The 21,800-nt window shown below is 44.3% G+C and overlaps 2 protein-coding genes across 4 annotated transcripts in view; both read right to left on the reverse strand.

Moving 5' to 3' along the window:
• Window positions 1–871, reverse strand: part of DGKD (diacylglycerol kinase delta) — a 60,220-nt gene extending 59,349 nt beyond the window's left edge. For both annotated transcript variants that reach the window (XM_065675058.1, XM_065675057.1), the window contains exon 1: window positions 710–871. In XM_065675058.1, coding sequence (XP_065531130.1) covers window positions 710–868 — 159 coding nt within the window. In that variant the 5' untranslated portion in view covers window positions 869–871. The remainder of the gene's footprint in view (window positions 1–709) is intronic.
• Window positions 872–4,185: 3,314 nt separating this feature from the next.
• Window positions 4,186–20,107, reverse strand: SAG (S-antigen visual arrestin). 2 transcript variants are annotated; one of them, XM_065675070.1, is made up of 15 exons: window positions 20,018–20,107; window positions 19,386–19,446; window positions 19,252–19,296; window positions 18,771–18,964; window positions 17,111–17,170; window positions 15,910–15,977; window positions 15,586–15,721; window positions 15,165–15,249; window positions 13,876–13,948; window positions 12,826–12,963; window positions 12,428–12,505; window positions 11,590–11,613; window positions 11,121–11,185; window positions 5,119–5,128; window positions 4,186–4,458 (listed from the first exon to the last, which is right to left on the reverse strand). In XM_065675070.1, the coding sequence occupies exons 1-15, from the start codon at window positions 20,105–20,107 to the stop codon at window positions 4,365–4,367; spliced, it is 1,221 nt and encodes a 406-aa protein (XP_065531142.1). In that variant the 3' UTR covers window positions 4,186–4,364. The 2 variants fall into 2 exon arrangements, with proteins under 2 accessions (XP_065531142.1, XP_065531143.1); XM_065675071.1 differs by lacking the exon at window positions 5,119–5,128.
• Window positions 20,108–21,800: the final 1,693 nt, after the last annotated feature.

A 21,800-nucleotide genomic window follows, 5' to 3' on the forward strand; every position in this document is an offset into this window, starting at 1 on the left:
AGGTTCCGACAGGACTCCAGAGAGGTAGCTTGGGAGTGCTACCTGCATGGTGGCTGGGGGCAATTCCAAGAGCCCGAGGGGAGTTAGGGGGTCACTGGCATACACTGAAGGGCATTTAGGGGGCAGCTACTGACAGGCACCTGAGAAGCAGTTACGTATGGGGACCCCTGAGAAGCATTTGGTGGTTTGCAAGTCCATGAAGAACTGCTGGGGAAGGTGTTGTCAGCAGGTTTCCGAGGTGCGGCCTGAGGGTCGCCGGCATGTCCCTGAGGGGCAGCTGGGCAAGGGGGAGCGCGAAAATGGCCGAGCCCGTGAGGGGCGGTGGGGGCTGTGGGAGGGGATGGCGGGCAGGTCCCGGAGAAACGGGGTGTGTGCGAGGTGATCGGTGGCAGGTCCTTGAAGGGTGGCTGCGGGGGACCGGGCGACGCCAGCCAGTCCCTGAGAAGGGGGAGAGTGAAGGAATCGCCGGCAGCTCCCTGAGGGGCAGGCTGGAAGGGTTCCCCAGCAGGCAACCGAGAGAGGTTAGGGGGGTCCTCAGCAACTCCAAAGGGGGCGGAGTGGGGTCGCCGGCGGGCATTCTCCGCGGCGGAGGCGCAGGCCGTGCCGGGCGGGAGGGAAGGCGGCGGCGCTGAGAAACGCGGAGGCAGAGCCGGCCGCAGCGCTGCCGGAGCCCGAGGCCCTGCCCGCGGCCCCCGCCCGCCGCACGCACCTTCTGGCGGATTTGCCCGGACGTAGAGACTTTGCGGATGAGTTTCTGCGGGGAGCCCGGCTCCTGCTCCGGCTCGCTGTCCGACGATTCCTCCGCCGCGGCGCTGGCGGCGGCGACCGCCCCGGCCTCGGGCTGCTCTGCGCCCGCCGCCGCCGCCATGCTGCACGGTGCGGGGCGGCGCGGCCGGCGCCCCCTCCCGCCGCACTCTGCAGCCGCTCGCCCGTCCCGTCGCTGCGGCGCCCCCTGGCGGGGGCCGCGCATAATGGCGCAGGTCGGAGGGGAACCGCTGAGGCGAGGCGAAGCGAGACGAAGTGGGGCGGGCCCAGGCAGGCCGCCGGCCCCGGCGCTACCCAGGCACCCCGACACGGGTGCGAACCGACACAGTCCCGTGCGTCGTTCACACTGGCCCCTGCCGCGCCCGAGCGCACAGTGACTGCTTGGAGCCAGAGAAAAGGGGTTCAGCTCGGACGTCGGGGGGGGTGTCGAGTCCGAAAGCTTGAATCTCAGTGCCGAACGCAGGGGTAGTTTCCAGCACTGCAATTGTTCCATTTAATAAAACACTGTAGGTAAATCCTCCTCTCCCTAGGTAAGAGCTGCTGTACCAACCGCCTGCAGACAAAGGTACTTGGCACCTCCTACACTTCACCCATCCTTTTAATCACATACAGCACCAAAACTGGTTCCTGCTGCCAAAATGCCTCTGTATTTTGCAGTAGAGAAACACTCTTGCCTGACTCGGCTTATCACCACACCATTCCTCATGGGTTCCATCAGGTAACATTGCATTAGCTGCAGCTATGGGACACTACCGAGCATCTCGGCTGCAATTTCATGAAGATGTTCCAGGGGGAAGCATCTGTCACCAAACCAGTCCATCAGCAGACAGCTAAAGCATGGAGGCCATGTATGTTTTAGAGACGCTATCACTACCAGAGCACATCCCTCTCCCAGAGCTGGCAGGCTTTCTATAAATGAAGTCCCACCACATCAAAGGCAGAGTGTCAGGAAATTGGATCACTCTCCCCCAGCTGTAAATAGGGGCAGCAGGCTACAGGTCTGACTTGGTGGCAGATCAACGCAACACCAGAACCAGAAGAAAGGGAAGATAAAAGGCAAACAGTTCCTGCTAGAGACCTCTTTTCTGCTGACACAACTCAGCATCTGCTGACTGAAGGGCAGGAGAATACAAGTCCAACCTGGCCTGCAGCAGGACGTGGAGGTGAAGGAACCAGCAGAAAGCCCTTGCTCTCTGAGTAAATGAGCAAACATCCAACATGGCTAAACAAACGGTCAATATCTGAAAGTGCTTTCCTAAACCCAGGCAAAAGAACAGACTAACAGCCATTTCAACTCCTCCCTGCTGCACAGCAGAGCGCACTGTGATTTTGTTACACAGCTTACAGAAGTCATCACCACAGATGAACTTGAAATTTGAAAGTCAGTGAGAGGTACCTCAACAAGGATGACACAGAAGAAGAAAAAAAGAAAAAAGCATCAGGCCTCTAAGTTTGTTAGTCCCATACTTACGGGTCCAGTAACCAGGAACACTGAAGCAAACAGCCCTGTGGAAGAAGCCACACTTTGAAGCAATAATAGAAGACTGTTGTACCTCTTCTTAGCATCTTTAAATCCTAAATACTAGCTCTCCAAGACTATCATATTCACAAAGAGCAATTTGTTCAATCCTTACTGTATTGGTGTGTTCTTCACAAGCCACGAAGAACTTGGTAATAAAAATACCAGGATAATTATTGGAAAAGCCCAGACAGAAATCCATGTGAAAATGCCTAGTCCTCCTCCAAAAGCCAAAGCTGAAATCATACAAATTACACTGACCACAAACACCTGAAAATGGCCACAGGGTTTCTTCAGCAGCAAAGCACATAGTGCTTAGAAAAGAGCAGAGCAAACATACGACTCCTGCAATTTCATCTAACGTGAGGCAGTTGAGACTAATGGAACCAAACAGGATTCCAGGTGGTATTGGGTGAGAACACTGATGGAACTGTGAAATCAGCTGTGGTCTTAATTCATCTTAATCAAGACCAGTTTACAGAAACAAACAGGAGAAGCTTTAACTTTTAACCCAATCTATTTGTGTTAGAGGCCACATACAAAGCTGTTTGGTTAATGCCTTTGGCCCATCTGTAAAAGTAGGGCTTGTAACCATGATGAAGTCTGTAAGAAAAAATAAACAAAACTCTGCTCAGAAAACAAGGCCTGTATATAGAGTGATTCTGCAAAAATACCAGAGCACAGCCCACACTTCTCCAACTGCTTTAGCTTGTCACAGTTATCAGTAGTAACCTAAGCCAGACAGAGGCCAACCTCGGTTTGTCAGCCTCTGCAGTGTGAAGCAGGATGGAAGCACATCGTGCTTGCAGCAGGATTTCAGCAGCAGTCCCACTCCTGCCGGGAAGAAGCAGACATCTCAATCTCTCCTTCATTTTCTTCTCTGTGAAAAGCGCATCGTTGTTAACTAAGTGGAAAGCTCTTAATTCCATTTTCCGGTGCATAAGGTGGAAAACGTAAGTTTATATTCAAAAATGTAAGGCCCTGCATTCAGGCTTTCCAGATTTAAACCAGAGACACTGAAAAGGAGATTTAGAGCAAAAACAAGAGAAAGAAAACGCCAGTCGTTTTACATGCAAAATGTAATTAGCTGAGGCAACTCACATCAGCCAAAATCTAAGTGAGATTCAGGAAAGGGTTAGACATTTACATGGATAATGAGAATATCCAGATCAACAAGAGAGAACAAAGTTTGCAGAATACAGTCTCATTTCTTAAAGCATAAACCAACCTCTGGAAGATGGATATTGGAAAAGGCTCTTCAGGGCAGGCTGCCCCGTAATTTCCTCCTTAATTTTACTGCACCCTCTTTTGAAGCACTGTTGCATACAGGAAATTAGATTACATACAGGATCAGTCTGGACTTGCAGTTTGCTACTTGGGGTTATATAAAGGGAGCTCTGTTAAGGAATTAATAGTGCACATTCTCTCATCTTTAATAATGAGGCTGTTAAGCATATTGCTAGAAAGCTAATATTGTATCTCAGCACTATAGCTGCTGTGGAAGATAACTTGCAAGAAATTTAATGGTACAGAAAGTGGATGTAAGCCACAGTAAAGGGTGCAAGTTCAGTGAGGATATTCGCTAGATGAGTTTGGTAAAGCATAAAAAAAAAAAGCAACCAAAAGCAAATAAAATCAGTTTTGTACAGTCCCCTGAGAAACTTCAGTAAATCACCAAGGGCTGTAAGCCAGCCTTCCAGACTAGGATTTGGTTCACTAGCATTTCAAAATTTGAGACTTTTTGACACAAAGTAAGACTAGGCAGCTGCACAAACCATCAGCAGTGCTGAAAGCAACCAAGCTTTTTATTAGGTAGCTCTAAAAGCAGAAGTCATGGCACAACAGCCTTCCCTGTCCTCCTCTGATAGCTCAAGTAAGCATCAGGTCTTGAGTTTGCTACATTCCTCTAAAGGTGAAACTTTTAATAAGCAATAAGGATAATTTTATGTCCACTGACCTCAGGGCTGATCCCTGGAAAACCATGCATGCACTGAGAACATGCAGTTTACTAGAAACCTAGGTCCTAACATTTCTAATTGATGCCACACTACATATCTCCTCCGGCAGCTTGTTCTTTTAGTCACTCATCAGCTGAGGGCATATTCTTGTCTTCATCATCAGCCATATCTTTTATGCCTTGGCGAGCAAATTCCTCAAATACCAGCTCTGCTTCACTGAAATGGAAAAAAAAAAAAAGAAACCAAACCACACAGTTACCAAATTTTTTATACCAGCAGACTAAAGGCAACAGATAGGAGGAAGAGAAACTTGGAGCAGGCACTGGTAATGTTTCCTTTGTCTTCAAAGGGATTTAGATCACACTCCCACAGGCACCATCTTAATTAGTGGTATTCTAGCTAGCATGAAAAGCAGTTGATTGAGCAAGTCAGGACACAAACTGAGAAGGTTTTCATCTGTACCAAATCACGTCAATTCCAGCTAAATGTTTATCAGCTAGCTGAACAGTCTGCAGCCTGAAAGAGTCTTTGTCTAGATACAAAATGTGAAACCTTTCATCCTTATTCCTTCTGTAATAAAATAGGGCACATGGTCAAGTGTACTGAATTCTTGAAACTCAGATTTAGAGCACATCAGCTAACCACAAACACATTCCTCCCTCCAACTGTGAGGCAAAACCATGTTCTCTTAAACTAGTTTCACATGGTCAGTCATAGCAGTTCAACTGATCAGCAATTTGTCAAGACATAATAACTTTCTCACTTTGGGGTTAAGTGTGCTCTGTGAACCCCATGGATTTTCAGACAGTTTTGAGGAGTTTTCAAAGAGTCAATTCACAACTGCAGCTAGAATGTGAAACATTAAAAGAAACTTACCCATCCTTCCCTGCAGTCATCAGCATTCAGTACAGGAGGAAAAAAAGACACCAAATTAGTTAGAACAGTGGCTGCTAAAACCAGCAGAAACTTACAAACTGACAAGACAGAACAGTGACAAGCAGAAGGATTTGCAGCAGTACAAGGAGAACTCTAGGAAGTCTCAAAATGTGCATACGTGCACCCGGTGGAGCAAAACCTGATCTCCCAAACAGGAAAGCAACATTGGCCAAGACATCAGAAGAGCTAGGAAGCAAGGACAGATTTTCCCATTTATGCTTGCTAGTGATCACAGCTGAGAGATACATCTGTGCACACATTTCCACTCAGAGATGACAGTGCTTGCATGACCTGATGTTAGTTTTAGCTGCTCTGTCACTGTAATATAAGTAGTCAGCTGATATGATGTTCTCGTTCAATAAACATGAAGATATTAAAATCAAACAGAGGTCAGAATACAGGAAGGCCTAGGTGGTCTCTCATTAGATAAGTTACATGCTTGAGGCAATACCCCTGTCCATGTTTTCCTAAATATAATCCTAAGAACTTTGGCACATGCACTTCTTCAATGAGATCTTTGCTAACCACACCACAAGCAGGTAACAAACTCTGCTTGCTAGCAGGATTCTTTGTAAGCTGTTTCAGCACAGCCTAAAATAAGCAGAGCAGCCTGTATTGCAGGGGTGAAATAGGGGTGGGGATATTTTTCTTCTTGTTCTCACAGTTACTTTATGTTTAGCAAGTAACAGTCACTTCATTGGCTTACTTCTCATGAGCTGAAGTCATGGAGCAAGGTGCACCTAGTCCATCGTTCTACTGAAGCTGTCTGGCATCTGAGATGCTTCAGTGACTAGATTACTCGCTCATTTGAGAATTTCCACCCACAATGCACACTGAAATCAAGGGCAAGAAGAGGTGACTGGCACTGCTGGAAAAGTCAGCATTAAAAGCATGCCAAATGGGGCCACTCTAGCCAAAATGGCTCAAAGGATGGATCCTGTAAAGACATTCATGATGGTGCCCATCCAGACTCAGAAAGGATGTTTTCCTCTACTCACAGAAGCCAAGATGAAGTCTGGAAAGTCTCAGAGCATGCATGCTTGACTGAAATGGATTTAAAAAATACTCATTCATATTAAAAAAAAAAAAAAAAGAAATATTTAGAACTTTTAAAATTTCCAACACATAAAGCATCACTATCATTTAAATTTTCCTCCAATTTCTATTCTTTAAATAGTCTGCTCTCTTTCCCCACTTTGAAGTACTTTCATTACTATGGGAACAGTGACATCAGTGGTGTGGGTGAAGCTAAGTGGGATACCTACCAAAGCAGTTTGAAGCCAATTTTACAAAATGAGTATTGTTTCAGTTAGACATATACTTGTCTGTCAGATAAATTATTACTGAATCAGTACATGGGTAGCTGGGAATAATGTTAATCATATGCACCAGATGTATTCAAAGATGAACTACTTTACCTTCAGGCTGCTATACTACATCCCATGTGCTTGTTAAATGGCAACATTTGCAGCTTAGGCCCCCTCCACATAGTTGTCTTGCTGTCCTGTGGCTGATTTAACGTTGTAACAGAAAAATTCTCAGGAGCCTGAAAATGGGAAGACTTTCCTTTTTTAACTGCCATGCCAGGAGTTGTTTTGAGGGCTGGGATGGGAAGGGGCTGTGTTCAAGGAACGAGTCTCCAGAATGGCATCATACTCTCTGCAGAGGGTTTTCTGTAAGCTTTTATTAGGCAGCCACAGAAATGATTCCATATAATTAAAGTTGTGGCATATGGTAATTTTCATTATAAGGTTGCTTTAACCTCTCCTAACTTGGGGGGGGGGGGGGGGGGGGAGGGAGTAAGCACTGTTATTTTTCAAGACATTCAAGTGCTTTAAAAATTCCCTAATTTCTCAAAGTTACAATACCAATATAGGGCAGGTATAACTTTACTATTAAAAGAACAAAGCATTTATGGGTTTCTTCAAACCAGCCCTTTCATGCAAGTTTAACAAGGGAGCAGATAAATGACCATTTGTTGAACAACAGCCAAGACAAAGGCCAGTATCCAAGACACAGGCCCACAAAATGTAAAACATCAGGAGAAGGGCAGGAAAACCCCAGACCAAAGAACTCACGCTGAGACCACAGCCTTGAGAAAAACCCAGCAGGAACTTCTGGGCTAACTGCTGAACGGGAAAGGTCTTGGAAGCATGAAGAGACACAGCCCAGCTTGAATCTATCTTTAAAAGAAACAGATCTTTCTACATTTTTGTCAACAGGCGGAAAAGACAGACTTGCCAATGTGACAGGAGCTGCCTGCACTGAAAATAACCACCTGTGAAACACATGGGTACAAAAGCAGTTACAAAACCAGCACACAAGAAACATGCAAATGCTGGCCTACAAGAAGACCAAGACAAGGAAGCTATAAATAAATATGGGAAAGGAAAGGTAGCAAGCCATTCCTTTTTTGTCTCCTCCAGGCACAGAGATCAAGCAAGCTGCAATAGCCATAGACTCTGAGAGACCTGCTTTTACCGAGTGATGAATGCTTCACAGCTCGCTTACAAATAAAAAGGGCAAAGCAATCTGCTGTGAAATAAAGTACACGGAAGTTCATCACACTAACCCCACTTTGACCCCCCCAAAATTAAACCATGTTCTTGAGAAGCTTATCTTTCTGAGGTTCTCTACACTCAAACCAGCCCTACATGATTAAATATACTGATGCTACACATGTTTTATTTATCTTTGCCATAAATCACCTTGGCTAGAGAAAGGAAAATTATATTGCTCCACTGCAAGGAATAAATCATAGTATGCGGTATCTTTTCATCCCAGTTTAGCTTTGACTCTATAAGACGGTTTGACTTCTTTCCTTTTTCCCAGCTGTGCCTTAAGATGAAGTGAAAGTCAAGTCAGCAGGGAGTGCAATAGGCAAACTGGTTACTACTGACTCATCCATAGAAACAAAAGGGAATGGAAAAAGAAGATAAGAAATGACCGCAGAATTCCCTGTGCGTGCAGCCCTGTCTACACCCACTGAAGAGGCTGCGGAACAAGCCAACAAAGAAAAAGTCCATCTTTTGGGGCCTTTGAGAGCCTAAACACTGTTGAAGTTCCATCTCTGCAATCAAGTCTTAATTTGCTTGATTCCAAATTAGATGGTATTTCACTAATGGAACACATTTTATTTCCCAGAGTTTATGAGCTAAGGTGGTAGAATAAAAATTTAAAACCACGAACTCACAATTAGGAAGCGTGATTAGGCACAGTGCATGGAAAACTATAAAGCTAAAAGTAGTTTTCATTTACCAGCTTCAAATGGGAGGCTGTCTTATTCCCTATAATGAGCTCAGACACCACATTCCAGCACAGTTTTCAAGTCAGCTGTGCAGGCTTCAGAGGAATTTGCTGTTGTGCTACAGTATCTTTTTTTATGAGAAAGCATTATTTCTGGAGTTAACCATTTGTAAGGCTTTCCCATGGGATAGCTCCTAAAAGGTTGAAATTTCAGGTTTCTTATAACAAAAAAAAAAATACAGATTTTCAGTTTATAAGAAACCTGAAATTTCAACCTGTGCAAAATACACGAACCACAGCTGTCTTCTGACAGCTCCTAGAAGACTTTGATGTAGCAAACAATACATGGGTTGTGCCTTTGGTTAAGAGGATGTGTTGGGGGAAGCGATCTAAGAAATACTGCAGTTCATTTCCCTTGTAAAGTCTTCTACCCACATCCTTTTGAGCGACCTATATAAAGGAGTATATCAGCCATCCTTTGAAATGATGTTTTAACAGAAAAATAACTTCCATTTTTCCTCATATTACAAATACTTCTGCCAGAATTATCTGCCTGAAGCATAAGTGATAAAAAAGAGATGGTGGCACTGTTAACACCAAAAAATGTTATGCAAAAAATTTCACACCATTCTAAAAATATAAAATCTACAGTCGCCTAAGTCTTTGGATGAACCTTGTTTTAAGTTTTCAATCTTTCATAGAATCATAGAATCAGCTGGATTGGAAAAGGCCTTTGAGATCATCAAGTTCAGCCTTTACCCCAGGACTGCCAAAGCCACCACTAAACCATATCACTGGGGGCCTCATCTTCACAGTTTTGAAGACTTCCAGGGTTGTCGATTCTACCACTGCCCCGGGCAGCCTGTTCCTTTCCTCCATATTCGTGAAAACTCCTAAGCTGCCCACCCAGCACCTCTGCCCTATGGGGCTCCAACTGACATTAAATGACCCTCACCAGCCACTGCCTCTGGGGCCACTAGTGCCAGCCCTAGCCCCTCACTAAGTTCCTGAGAGGGGGACCGCTGCAGGAAAGTGTGGGGGAAATGCTTCAGCATGTACAAGCTACCAGAAGAGACAGAAGACCCTTGCCAAAGCAGTTCTCCCAATGAAGCACCCATTTGAGATCAAGTGTGCAGCATTTGCTTCACAGCAGCTTCTCCAGGGTGATCCAACCTTATTAATCCTATGGACCAACCCTGAGGACCCAATTTCCACTTCACAGGACAGCTGGGGGCAGGTTTGGGTTGCATGCTGCTGTGGGGTGTTCTGTGCTACTCCTCAATGATGTGGCTGTCTCCTTTGCAGCTACAGCATAAATGGGATAAGAGGAGAACAGATCTTATGGATTCTTCCTGAAAGTGCTTCCTAGACTCATTGTGCTACTCTGCTGGGGGCGTAACATGCATTCTCCTATGAGCATATTCTGTCTCTGTGCTAGCAGGCCATACTGGCACAGCTCACAGCAGGCCTTCTCCCAGTGAAAATGAGAATATCGTAAAATGCTAGAGGAGTGAAGAAACCTAACCCTGCTCACTCCAGCAAATCCATAATTAGCAAACATGGATTCCTAACCAGAGCAACTGAAGGTGGAGTGGATCACCAGTCTCTCCTCATCACTAACACTTGATTCCTCCAACAATTTCATACAATAAGGACTCAAGTCCTTTCTAATGCTTCCAGTATAGAACAAAGCACCTATCTCAGGATAACTCTTCTTACAGGTCCCACCATTGTCCAGTGGTTTCTTAGAAACAGCAGCTTTAGTTCAGGTTGGGCCCAAAGAGAAAATTAAAAGACAAAAAAGAAAAGCAGCACAGAAGCAGCCATGGGGTTCTGTTTGAAGCCCATGCAACTCTGTCCAAATACAGGGGGCACAACAAGAAGACCCATCTACAACAGCCCCAAAACTGAAAGGCCAGCATAGTGGTTTTTTTTGTTCAGTAGCTGCCTCAGATGCTGTACAGGAGTTTCTGATTCAGTGCAAGCACCTTGCAGTTTCTGTATGTTCACCATTAGACAGCAGAGCCAGCCAGGGCCTGAGGAAGTGGGAGGAGAACACAGATGCTCAAGAAAGTTCTGGTATCTGATCTCAAGCCTCCACATGACTGGGGAGCTCCTTACACTGCTTTAAAGTTCCTACTAACCGACCTGACTCTGAAGAGGCATGCCTCCGAGATAACCACTGAACAGACACCATGGCCAAGGCCACATAAAGATAATGGGAACTCTAAAATCATGTACAGTTTTAGTACCTCTTAACTTTGCTTAAAAGTATTTTGCTTTTTACACTGCTCATGTCTTAGGTGTTTTCTGTGACAGCTTGTTTGCTGTATTGGGATCTGTCCGAGAACTGCTGACAGCTTCATTCAGGACATTCTCCACAGCAGTCATTATATTTAACTGCTTCCTCAAGCACTGCACTTTAAATTCTGATTCCATAGATATAAAACAGAACATGATCCCTTTCTACCTTCTCCAGTCTTGGCATCCACCCTCCCTATTGATTTGTGCTTTGAGGTTGAAAGAACAATACATATGCACACATGCAAATACATACATACACACAGAGCAGCCCCCACATTGGACTCTTGTAAACTCTAAAGGCTTCCTGTAGAACGAATCACTATAATCCTTGCAATGGTAAGATTTCATCTGAATCTGTTAATGAAAAAAGACAAAAACCAAGCATAACTGACCTGCTGAGTTCTTTTCATCAGGCTTGGGGTGCATGAGACGAAATGGCAGCTCTGTGCCCACTTCACTTTGAGAAGAAGATAGAATGCATCAGATCCACAGCTCCATTCATGCCTGATTCAATCCCCCTCCCACCTCCAGCCAGGCCAACCCCTAAACTCAGGCTTCACCCATTCTTCCATGTTTATCTAATCATAAGTTTCTCCTCAAAAAGAGTTAAACTCCAATTTATCCACAAATATCCCAGATACATCCACTTGAATAAACTGTATTTATTATGTACTTGCATGTACATAATAAGCAGAGGTATTTCTGTAAGTGCTTCATTTTCACAGCTGAATGTGCGGACTTCTATCAGCTGAAGGAATAGTTATGTTTTCCAGGGAGGTGGGAAAGGGAGTAGGTAAGAGGGGAAAAAAAGACAAATTATGAACTCTAATTGCATGGTCTGAAAGGGAAGATGACATTTACCTGGAGGTGAGGTCTCCCAGCATGCTACAGAAGAAAACAAGGAGAAAAACACAAGCATATTTAGTACCTTTCCATTCTGGTGCTCTACCAAATGTTTTATTGGTGGACTATTAAAATTGCCTTCCTCATATACTCTTCTCTACATGCCACAAAGCAAATAAACTTTTTAAAAAAGGTAATTTTATCATTTCATGTCCTTCCCATGAAGAAAAAGTCTAAGTTTTGAACTCCTGACCAAGTGTGGGGCATGGCTCCTTTTCTGACAGCCAGAGGACAAAGGCAATTGCAGGACTATAGAAGGCAGCAGTCATTTTATCATGTTTCAGGCAAATCATTGCCTCATTTTTATACCAGAAAGAAGGACAGATGAATGAAATACAAATGTAAACAGTGACAAGCATCACAGAGTTATTATCCTGGTCTTCTTTGGCACTGTATGCTGGGAACTTGCTCATGTTAGTAACATGAGCTTCTCCCAGAAAGCTGGGTCAGTACAGAACACAAGTATTTATGACTCACAGTATTTATGACTTGCAGGCAGATGTCTCTACCTCTGCTCTGGAAGAATAAGAATGCCAACATAAAGCCTCACATGAACTGCAAACCAGAGATTCATAGTTCAGCTGAAAAGTGATCTGGTATCTATGGAATGTAATCCAACCCCTCTGGTTCAAGACAAGTCCTTTGGATAGGCCAAAATTGATTTAGAGGATCCTCATGTCCTATAGCTGTGCCCTTTCTCTTGGGGTACACTGTCCTGCCCTCTCCCCACTTGTCAATGAAGTACACACACTCCCCTCTTAAATCTATACAGAAGCAAAAAGTTTGATACTCTTACCCTGGAACAGTGAGCTTCACTTTAACCTTGTAGGAAACCAGAATCCCCATCACTGTCTTGTCTATTCCATCCTTAATACTACCAGAGAAAATAAAAGCAGTGTCAGGTGGCAACATGGCAACATAGCAACAATATACAGCTGGAGTGAGAACTAGGTGAACATCCTACTCTCCTGAAAGTGATAAAGCAGAGAAGGCTCAGGGACAGCTAAAATCTCTCCAGATCTGTGGTCACTAGTGAACCTAAATGAATACGATAGGGTAAGTAATGCAATTGCTTAGATTAAATTACTTAGATGTACCCATCTGAACACACATTTACAGCTACAAACTCCTGATAGAAGTGTCTGCTCCATCCTCCCCTTTTCTTTATAACTCTCCATTCAAAACTCTACTCACATAGTACTAGAAGCCAAGTTGGTGTCTTCATCCTTCAGCCTTCCATCCAGAGCTATTTCCCGTGTCTCCCGGTTATTTGCTAGCAATGGCAGAAGCGTCAGTGTCTTGGTCAGACTGCTGTTTGGCTGCACCTTTTCCCTGAAAATAAGAAGCAGGTGAGAGGAGAAAAGTGATACACTCAGAATCGTGTTGCACACCCAACTAAAACAGATTACAAAGCCATCCAGAATGAGTGGGATTTATCTGTCCAAATTCCAAACTGTCCGCAATGCAGATGTCTACATCTAAGATAGTAAAAAAAATCCCTTTATAATCACAGAGGAACAAGCAGTTGCAGAAAATGATCCATTTCACATTAAGGCAGACTTCTAAAGGAGGTCTAAACTATGCTGCAGACCTCCACATTTGGACAAAATGTATCCCAGTTGAGAAGACCAATCCTCAGTGGAAAACATGTCCCTGAGCTACAGAGCAAAACACCAGAAAAGTGGAAAGTGCCTGGTGTGTCTAACCCTCCTCACAAAGTGAAGTTCAATGCTGCACTGTGCGGTACAAAAGAGCAGGTGGCTCCCCACAATGCCAACAGGCTCATGTTTTTAATGGGCTTTCTACGGCCAGAAGAAAGCAAATCAAATGGTGTGGAAGACACTAACCTCAAGGTAGAGCATCCATGACTTCCATCCAAACAGCAACACCTTTCATAAAAATGTTGCATCTTTATTTAATAAAGCTTTCAAGCAATGGGGAGCCTTCCACAGCCCCTGCCAAGCTTTTGTAGTAGGTAATTACTCTTCAAACCTCTTCTGCAAACTCCCCATTCTCTGAATAAAGGTGCAGGGCCCCTGCTGGTGATGTGCAAAGGAGGCCACCTGCCTGCATCCAGACAGTACAGGTGGTGTGGGACACATGCACAAGGAAAGATGAGAGGAGAGAGCATTATAATAGTAGGCACCTGCCGGACTACAGCTAGGGGTACCTCCCATTACTGAGGAAGAGGGTGAATAAAAGGGTGTGAAGGAGCAAGAAGGGATAAGCAGAGCATTTACTCACTGTGCTTCCTCAGAAGCTACCACCTTTGTATAGAAGTCACTGGAGTACAAAACCACATTAGCAACCTGCTCCACTGAGTGAGAAAGAGGACAATCAGTTTTGCATAAGCATCAGAAACAACACAGCTGCTCCCTTAAGTCTTGGAATGGAAGAAAGTATGAGGAAAACAGGAAAACTCATCCACCTGGAGCCTGAAGGGACCACCAGGTCAGACAGCCTGGCCTGGATAGAGACCAACAGCTCGGAAATGGACAAAGTCTACCTTCCAGTCTTCCCTGAGAGGCACTCAGTCTTGATTTAGAGAAGACAGAGTCCACAACCTACAATTTCCCTTGGGAGCCTGCTCTTTGCATCATAAAGATCTTCCTCTTTCTTCTCTAAGCACATCTGCTTTCATCTCTGGTCACTAGTATCTCTTGTGTATCTATAGCCCACATTTGCATTCAGGAGACACCATCACCAAGCAGACTGCGGTCAAGAGCCTGTGATAATAAATAGCTTATATTCTCCAATCAAACAAAAAAAAACCCTGACTGAAACAATGGTGAGGAGAAAATGTGGGGACCAACAAGGTCTTTTTAAATCTGATAGAGATGTGTCAGCCTAAAACATTTGGGAATCACTAGACAGTACATCTAAGACCAGCTCTGAACTGGCTTTCACTGCTGTAGAGTTCTGTAAAAACTTTAGCAATGTTGTTCCCTCCCTGCCTTCTCCTTCTCATACTTTGTGTCCCAGACTGTCTTCCACAGGTCCAAGTGCAATGGGGTTTGTGGAATGAAAACATGCAGTGCCACAACTAAAACACAGGCACAGGAGGGTTCTCTGAACCTCAGCCCCTTCCCACAGCTTCCTCAGGAGGAGTTACACCATCACTGGCAGAGCGGCCTGTGTCACTTTGCCAGATGTTTCTGAAACCCCAAGCAAAATTGCATGCAACCTAAGGCACAATCACACTTAGCAGGAGCATCACATTGACAGGGGAGCCCTTCCCACTGGCCTCCCAAAAGGTGGCTTTTCCCCCATGGCACCTGACTTGTCCTAGAGGCATATGTCCTTGTACTAGAGGGGACATACTAGCTCCTGAAATTAAGCCATAGGAGTAACCATGAGGCAAAAAGCTGTAGTGTATCACTTGATGAACAGCAAAGAAACAGAAACAGGGTAGAGGGACAAATTCCTGACTTTTCCCATACTGCCTGCTTAAGCTGTTGCAAACACTGAATTCTGGTTTCCTCTCAGTCCTTTCATCATTCAGTGTTCTTGCCCTCAAAGAGCCCCAAACATACCCTGGACTTGGATCTTCTTCACTGTTTTCTCTGTGCTGTTATTGATGGTGACAGTGACTGGAATGGGCTCGCCATGGTAGTACACCTGGAAGAAATGTGATGCTCAGATAACCAGGTAGGAGGCTTTTCTTAAGCCCTAAACCCCTCTAGTCATCCCAGACTAAATGTCCTCACAGAAGCCCTTCCCAATGATTCATGACCCTTCAATGACTCATTTAGCCTAAAACGTGTCTGGTAATAGGGTCTCGGCCTCTCCTAACAGTAGCTACTGACAGAAAATACACTAGAGCCCTTGAGCGGTGGGACAAGTCAGTTTCAGCTGAGACCATTTGAGTAACACAAGAAGTAGCTCCTCCAGGCAGCGAAATGCCTATTGGCACACCAATACTATGATGTCCACAGCCCAGGGCAAATTCCTCACCTCTTTACTGAGACAAGCCTTCAAGTGTAATGGCTTTTTGGACATGAAGAACTGCCAGGTGGTCTCTGCACAAGGTTGGGGTCCTGGCTGTTCTGGAGCATATTGCACCTTACGGATCAGCAGACGTGCAGAGTTCCTGGGAAGCAGCAGAGGAGAATGAGGTGGTACTTGGCAGAGGCAGGAGTTCTGCATTCACATGTGCTAACACCCAAGAAGTCCAGTGACAAGTGGGGTAAAGCTGAACAAGCAACCAAGGTGCACTACTGGACCAACAACCTATCCCCTTTAAGAAGGGCAAAGCTGAATACACACAGGTTCTGTTACCTCTTATGAATTCTCTCTTCCAGATTCTCTGTTGAGAAAGCTTTCACCTCAAAGTCCACCCCACAGGTCTGCCAGACAGAGAGAGGACAGCTGTGAAATCAGTGTCAGAAGCCAAGAACATCTGCAGATGCTTAAATACCTTTCTGTACACCAGAAATTCTTAGACTCCTGCCAACTGCAAATTCTTCCAGCCTCCTACCATTGTAATAGAGATCCCTGCCAAGCAGTATGGCAGCATCCACCTCTTCCATGCTGCTTCTAGTAAATGAGGCTTAATTCCCAGTCTTTGCCAGATGATATCCCTACTCCTAAAAGGTTTTCTGTGAGAGCAGAGCTGTAGTGGTTACAGCATGATATGGGTTATGAGACTGACCAGCATACAAGGCTCTCCAGTCCACCCCGGGTTTCTGAACCGAATTTCTCGGTTGGCTTCGTAATGCCAATACCTGACTCAGGGTCAGTCTTCGTCTTTTCCAGTGTCTAAGGTTTATGGGTTTATACCACCATGGGACACCTGTGATTCCCAGATAACTCTCTGCAGAGCAATATAGACATTTTTGCTGGAATATCATCCCTTGACAAAACCCACAACTTATCCTTGGATTCTGCTGGATTCTACAGCCTGCATCCACCTTGCCAAGCTGTTAGCCTAGCTCTGCTGTTCAGAGAAACACCTGTTCAGCAGAAAAGGACTATTTTAAATGGTGTCAGGAATCTTGCAGAACATCTCATTATGACTTTTACTCCAGGGTTTTTGTTTTGTTCAAACACATGTAAAAGCCAGTCCTTCTCTGCATTTGTTTTAATTCTGAAGTAGGACTTAACACATGCTATTTGTGGAGAACTATGAGATTTTAGGTACTCTGTCTGCTTTTGTCTCATGTAGCCTGACAGCTGCAAGCATTTTATGTGCAGCCAGCCTGCAAAGCATGTGGTACCCTTTAGGAAACTATAAGCACTGCAGACTTAGTAGTCTTGCTGCTATTAGACTAGATTCCCTTTCTTGTTCGGAGAACTTCAACTCCAACTCCATGGCACTCACTTGCAGCTCTTAAGTCAGGTTCCTGACATTTGTGGCATAGCACAGTAAAACCCATTATCACCTCATTTTTTTTCTCAAGCTAGCCAAATGAATTCACATCAATTTTTTTCATCTGACTTTCCTCAACCACGATAAGCAGAAGTGTCCCATTGGTCTCACCTTATCAACATCATGAGGTGCAGGCTGCAGACAGACTGAACAAGGCAGGTAATCTGGAAACTGTGGGAGGAAGAAGAGAAAAATACCCCAAGGCAATATTACACAGTTAATTACTGTAGTTGGCATATTGCTCAGAAAAGGTACAAAGCAATCCTGAAGACAACAGGTCCCTCACTGTAATCACAGAATCAACTAGGTTGGAAAAGTTTTTTAAGATCATCAAGTCCAACCGTTCCTCAGCACTGTCAAGGCCACCACTAAACCATGTCACTGAGGGCCTCATCTACACTGGTTTTGAACACTTCCAGAGATGGCATTTCCACCACTGCCCTGGGCAGCCTGTTCCAATGCTTGAATTTCTGTGAAGAAATTGTTCCCAGTATCCAGTCTAAACCTCCCCTGGCGAATCTTGAGGCCATCACCTTTTGTCCTATTGCTTGGTATTTGGGAGAAGAGACTGACACCCACCTCCCTTCAACCCCCTTTCAGGCAGTTCTAGAGAGCAATAAGGTCCGCCCAAAGCCTTCTCTTCCCAGACTAAACCCCGCAGTTCCCTCAGCTGTTCCTCCTAATACTTGTGCACAACTTTTTTAACTTCCGGCTAGGATAGGGGCCTTTATATGCTGGGCCTTATCTTGCCTTGTATGAACACATTCCTCTCTTCCAGACATACTTCAAAAGCAAAGAAAGGGGCAGGGGTCAAAAGAGAAAAAAGTTCAAAAAGCACATGAAGCAGCTGGTCTAAAAATCAAACAGAGCCCTAGAGGCACAGCCTGGAGTAGAAGCTGCCACATCTGCCTCCTCATCCAAGATACTCAATACACCTCACAGCACTGGTACTCACTGTTCATGTAGGCTTGAAGCTTGAGTAAAGCGTGTCCACGTCAGAAACACAATTAAGGCCATGAAAACCAGCCAGCTACCAGCCAGCATCCGTTTGCTCCTGGCCTGGGCAGGGCCAGCAATTCCTGACATCAACTGGGAAGGCTGCAGAGTAACTCATGGGGACTGAGTGCTGACACCCCATTAGAGACTCCAGCAGTTTGAGGTTCACTATTTGTATATGAGTTGTTAATAACATTGCAGTGGGTAACAACCCACTAGGTGGAATTGTTCAAGGACTTATTTGTTGCTGTATCAGAGCATCTGTTTGTCAAAGCTGGGTCTTCCTAGGGAATGCTAAGGCAGATGTGTCACTGACAGTACTGGAAGCATATCCTGTCAGAATCAGAGTTTGGCAACAAGCTGTTATTTGTTGACAACATCTGGTAAAGAGCTTTTCATCCACTTGTTTGATCCATAAAGTTTTTAAAGAGAAAGAATTTAGCACTTCTTCTGTGAGCAATGAGGCAATGGTATTATGTATTCCATCCCCTCAGGAATGGGAAGACAAGCATATATGGGACTGTTGCTAGCATATAGCCATTGCATATTTCCTCTTTTCAAGAAAAGGACTTTTTCACACAGTTAGGATCTTCTTGCACTTTGCCACTTAGGACAGTAAGAAAACAAAAATGGTGGATTGCCTGTCACTCAGTATTGGAACTTTGCATAATATGAATTCACTATTAATCTCCGTCTTCTCTCCATCACCAAGTCTCAGCAGCCTGATCGTAACAGACAAGGAGAGGAGGGTCAGAGGCTCCTATAAGATACTTACCGTAAAGAAAAAGGGATAAGCATTTTTCCCCAGCTTCTTTAGCAGAGATTCCTGCAAGTGGGAGAGAGTCTCTGGCTTGTCAGCAGGGGGGTACACCTGGACCCTAGAGAAGTACAGGTCCCGTCGGAAAGTGAGGCCAATCACATCAATGTCTTCCTGGCCATATCGGAAAGCACAAGTCAGGGACACATATACTGGAAAGAAAGACATGATGGGTAAATCATGCAGCAAGCTAACAATGCAGCCAGCACAGGATGCAAACTCTTCCTACACTGCACAGCCAGGGAAATCCATTTCGACAGTGTTACATAACCTAGCCAGTACTTATACCATCTGTAAGAAAACAATTACATTGAGTAAAAAACCCATCCACCAGGGAGGAAAGTCACATTTGTAGCCTTAATAAGAGATTCTATCTCAGCATCTCGCTTCAAAAGAGGACTGACAATCTCTGAAACATATAGTGTGTAAAACCTCACACCTTTTTTCTCCTTGAGAAGTGTAGGATCCACCAACACAACACCATCTGAAAGAAAGGAAAAAATAACAAATATTATCAGAGGATAACCAGGGTTCAGAGAGCAGGAAGGGCAGCACATATCCTTGTGGACTTACCGACAGGCTCCACACTCCCTATGTTGTCAACAAAGTCCCGCTTTCCCAGGTAGATAGTCAGCTGGAGAGAGATACGAGACCATGGCTGAACCACAAAATGTTGATGGTTGTGTGGCTGCGTGTCACACGGCTGGACACACAACACAGAGCAATAAATCTTGTAGAGATCAGAACAATTCCATTTTAAGTGTATTTTCTTTTCCAGCAAACATGCAGTTCACACCAGGCAACAGAACTATTTACATGCTTCAGGACATCATAATTGAAGACCAGAAGTAGACAAACTCCCAAGAGTACAACATGAATTCTTGTACACAGGACAAGGAACTATAAAGATTTTTGGTGCCATCAGGCTGGAAAGACACTGAATTACCTTTGTTTGTTGTTAAACATCTACCAGCAAGAGTACAACCCAGGAGTAGTGAGAGGCGAGTTGCCTTCCTGTTGTATTATGAGAAGCTTGCCCTATACATTCTGTTTACATCATCTTCTCAAACTTAGCGCTAAATATAGTTCATGGTCCTTCTTCAGAAAGGAATGAAGGGGACAGGAAATAACTTTCTAATAAGTCTTTACTTGTCTGACTACAAGTAAAACTCATACCTATATAAACCCGTAATTACAGTACTTACAGCTTTGTCACGGGTGCTTTTTTTGAAGATAACTTGTTTTTGAGAACCAGCATTCTTCCCATTTGCCTTCCGAGACTCGGGGCAGCTCATGGTCAAAGATGGGTATGTGACTGTGGGTGAATGAAGATTTTCTGCCCCAAAATACTCTGGGAAAGATGTCAGAAGAAAACAGGTGGATGAGACAAAAGCAAATTATACTTGGTGGGTAAAGCACTCGACGCTCTCGTGTATAGTTTACCAAAGACTCTTCTCAATAGGTACTCAGGCAGAGCACAGAAGGTGGGTTTCTTCTTAGTTTAGCAGTTCCTCATTAAAAAAACCCCGTAACAACTATTTAAAAACAACTCTTCCGAAATATTACAAAGGACCAAGAACTCCTTCTAATTCATATTTAAAAATTAATAGACTAATAGAAAAGCCTGGAGGGGAAGGGATAGCTTGGCCTTTGCAGAGAGTTTTGTAGAGAGTAAGTTTGTGAAGAAATCTGTGAGAGTACAGACAAAGGTAATCTGATCAACACAAGGTATTTTGATTTTCAAAAGTTACCTCAAGATTTGTCATCAGAGGCTCTAAGTGGTCATAAGAAGGAAGGTCGTTTAACTTGTTAGCAATCAGATAAAATACAGGAAATAACAAATATCAGTGCTTAAGGGTTTTGGCTGCTTTAAGGTGTGTGGGGGGGTGGTTGTTTGGCTTTGGTTTGGTGTTTTTTTCACCACTACAAGTATTCAACAGTGCAATGTCATCTGTCCTGGGACAATTACTATTGAGCATATCCTTGAATGAATGGAAAGAAGCCTAGATAAGGGGTGAAAAGCCTGCCCACAGACACAAAGCTATTCTGGATTCCCCAAAATTAAGCTATGTTAAACTGGAGGAGCCCTTCATGATGCAGATGGAATAGGTGACGAAATACTGTATATTCTATAATGGTAAGTGAAAAGTATTGCACTCAAGGAATGTACAACTATAGTCCGACATGCGCAGTTACACTTGGTATCACATCAGGAGTATGTCTTGATATAAGCAGAATAGTTATTAGGAAATAAATCAAGAACACAGAGAATGCCATCTATACCATTTCAGAGCTCCTTACATACCCACATCTTGGATACAGCTTTTTCAGTCTAAGACCTAAAAACGTGTCATGTGTTGATAAGCAGTCAGACCAAACTCAAAACAAGAACTTAACTCACTCATCCTACTGCATTTTACTAAATCAGAACTAAATGCAACTCGTTACTTGCAGGGTAACACTGAACTCAAATCAGAACAAACTTCAAGAATGTAACAGTCCAGCTATGGGCCCAGAAAAGTAACAACTATATCCAGGGGTAGGACACAGCTTGTATCCAAGTTAAAAAACAGGTGGAATACGATTCTTCAGGGAAAGGGAAATCACAAACATGAATCCATTCACAGAGTTAGATGTGTTCACAGGGGAAAAAAGGCTTTTGGCAGATGTTGGACAGGACAACCCATGTGCAACCTTAGGCCCCTAAGACTCTGAAGCTGAGGGGCAGCATCAGGAAAGGACGATGCTACATGTGCCCTGCTCGTACGCTTCTGCCCATTGGACCTGTGCGAATTACCGCACTGTGTTAGAGACTGTTGGTCTGACAGTGTGTGACTGTCCTTCCCAGTCTGCTCCCATACTATTTTTCTGCTTGTTTTCCCATTTAAAAACTGTTTCAAGAGCAGAAATAATTTCTAGGTCTTAATTACATGCAATAAACTGTAGAAAAGAAAACATTTCCCTTCTCAGGAAGCTAGGAAAAAGAAA

This window comes from Lathamus discolor, chromosome 3 (genome assembly GCF_037157495.1).
Source record: "Lathamus discolor isolate bLatDis1 chromosome 3, bLatDis1.hap1, whole genome shotgun sequence".
Taxonomy (NCBI): Eukaryota; Metazoa; Chordata; class Aves; order Psittaciformes; family Psittacidae; genus Lathamus; species Lathamus discolor.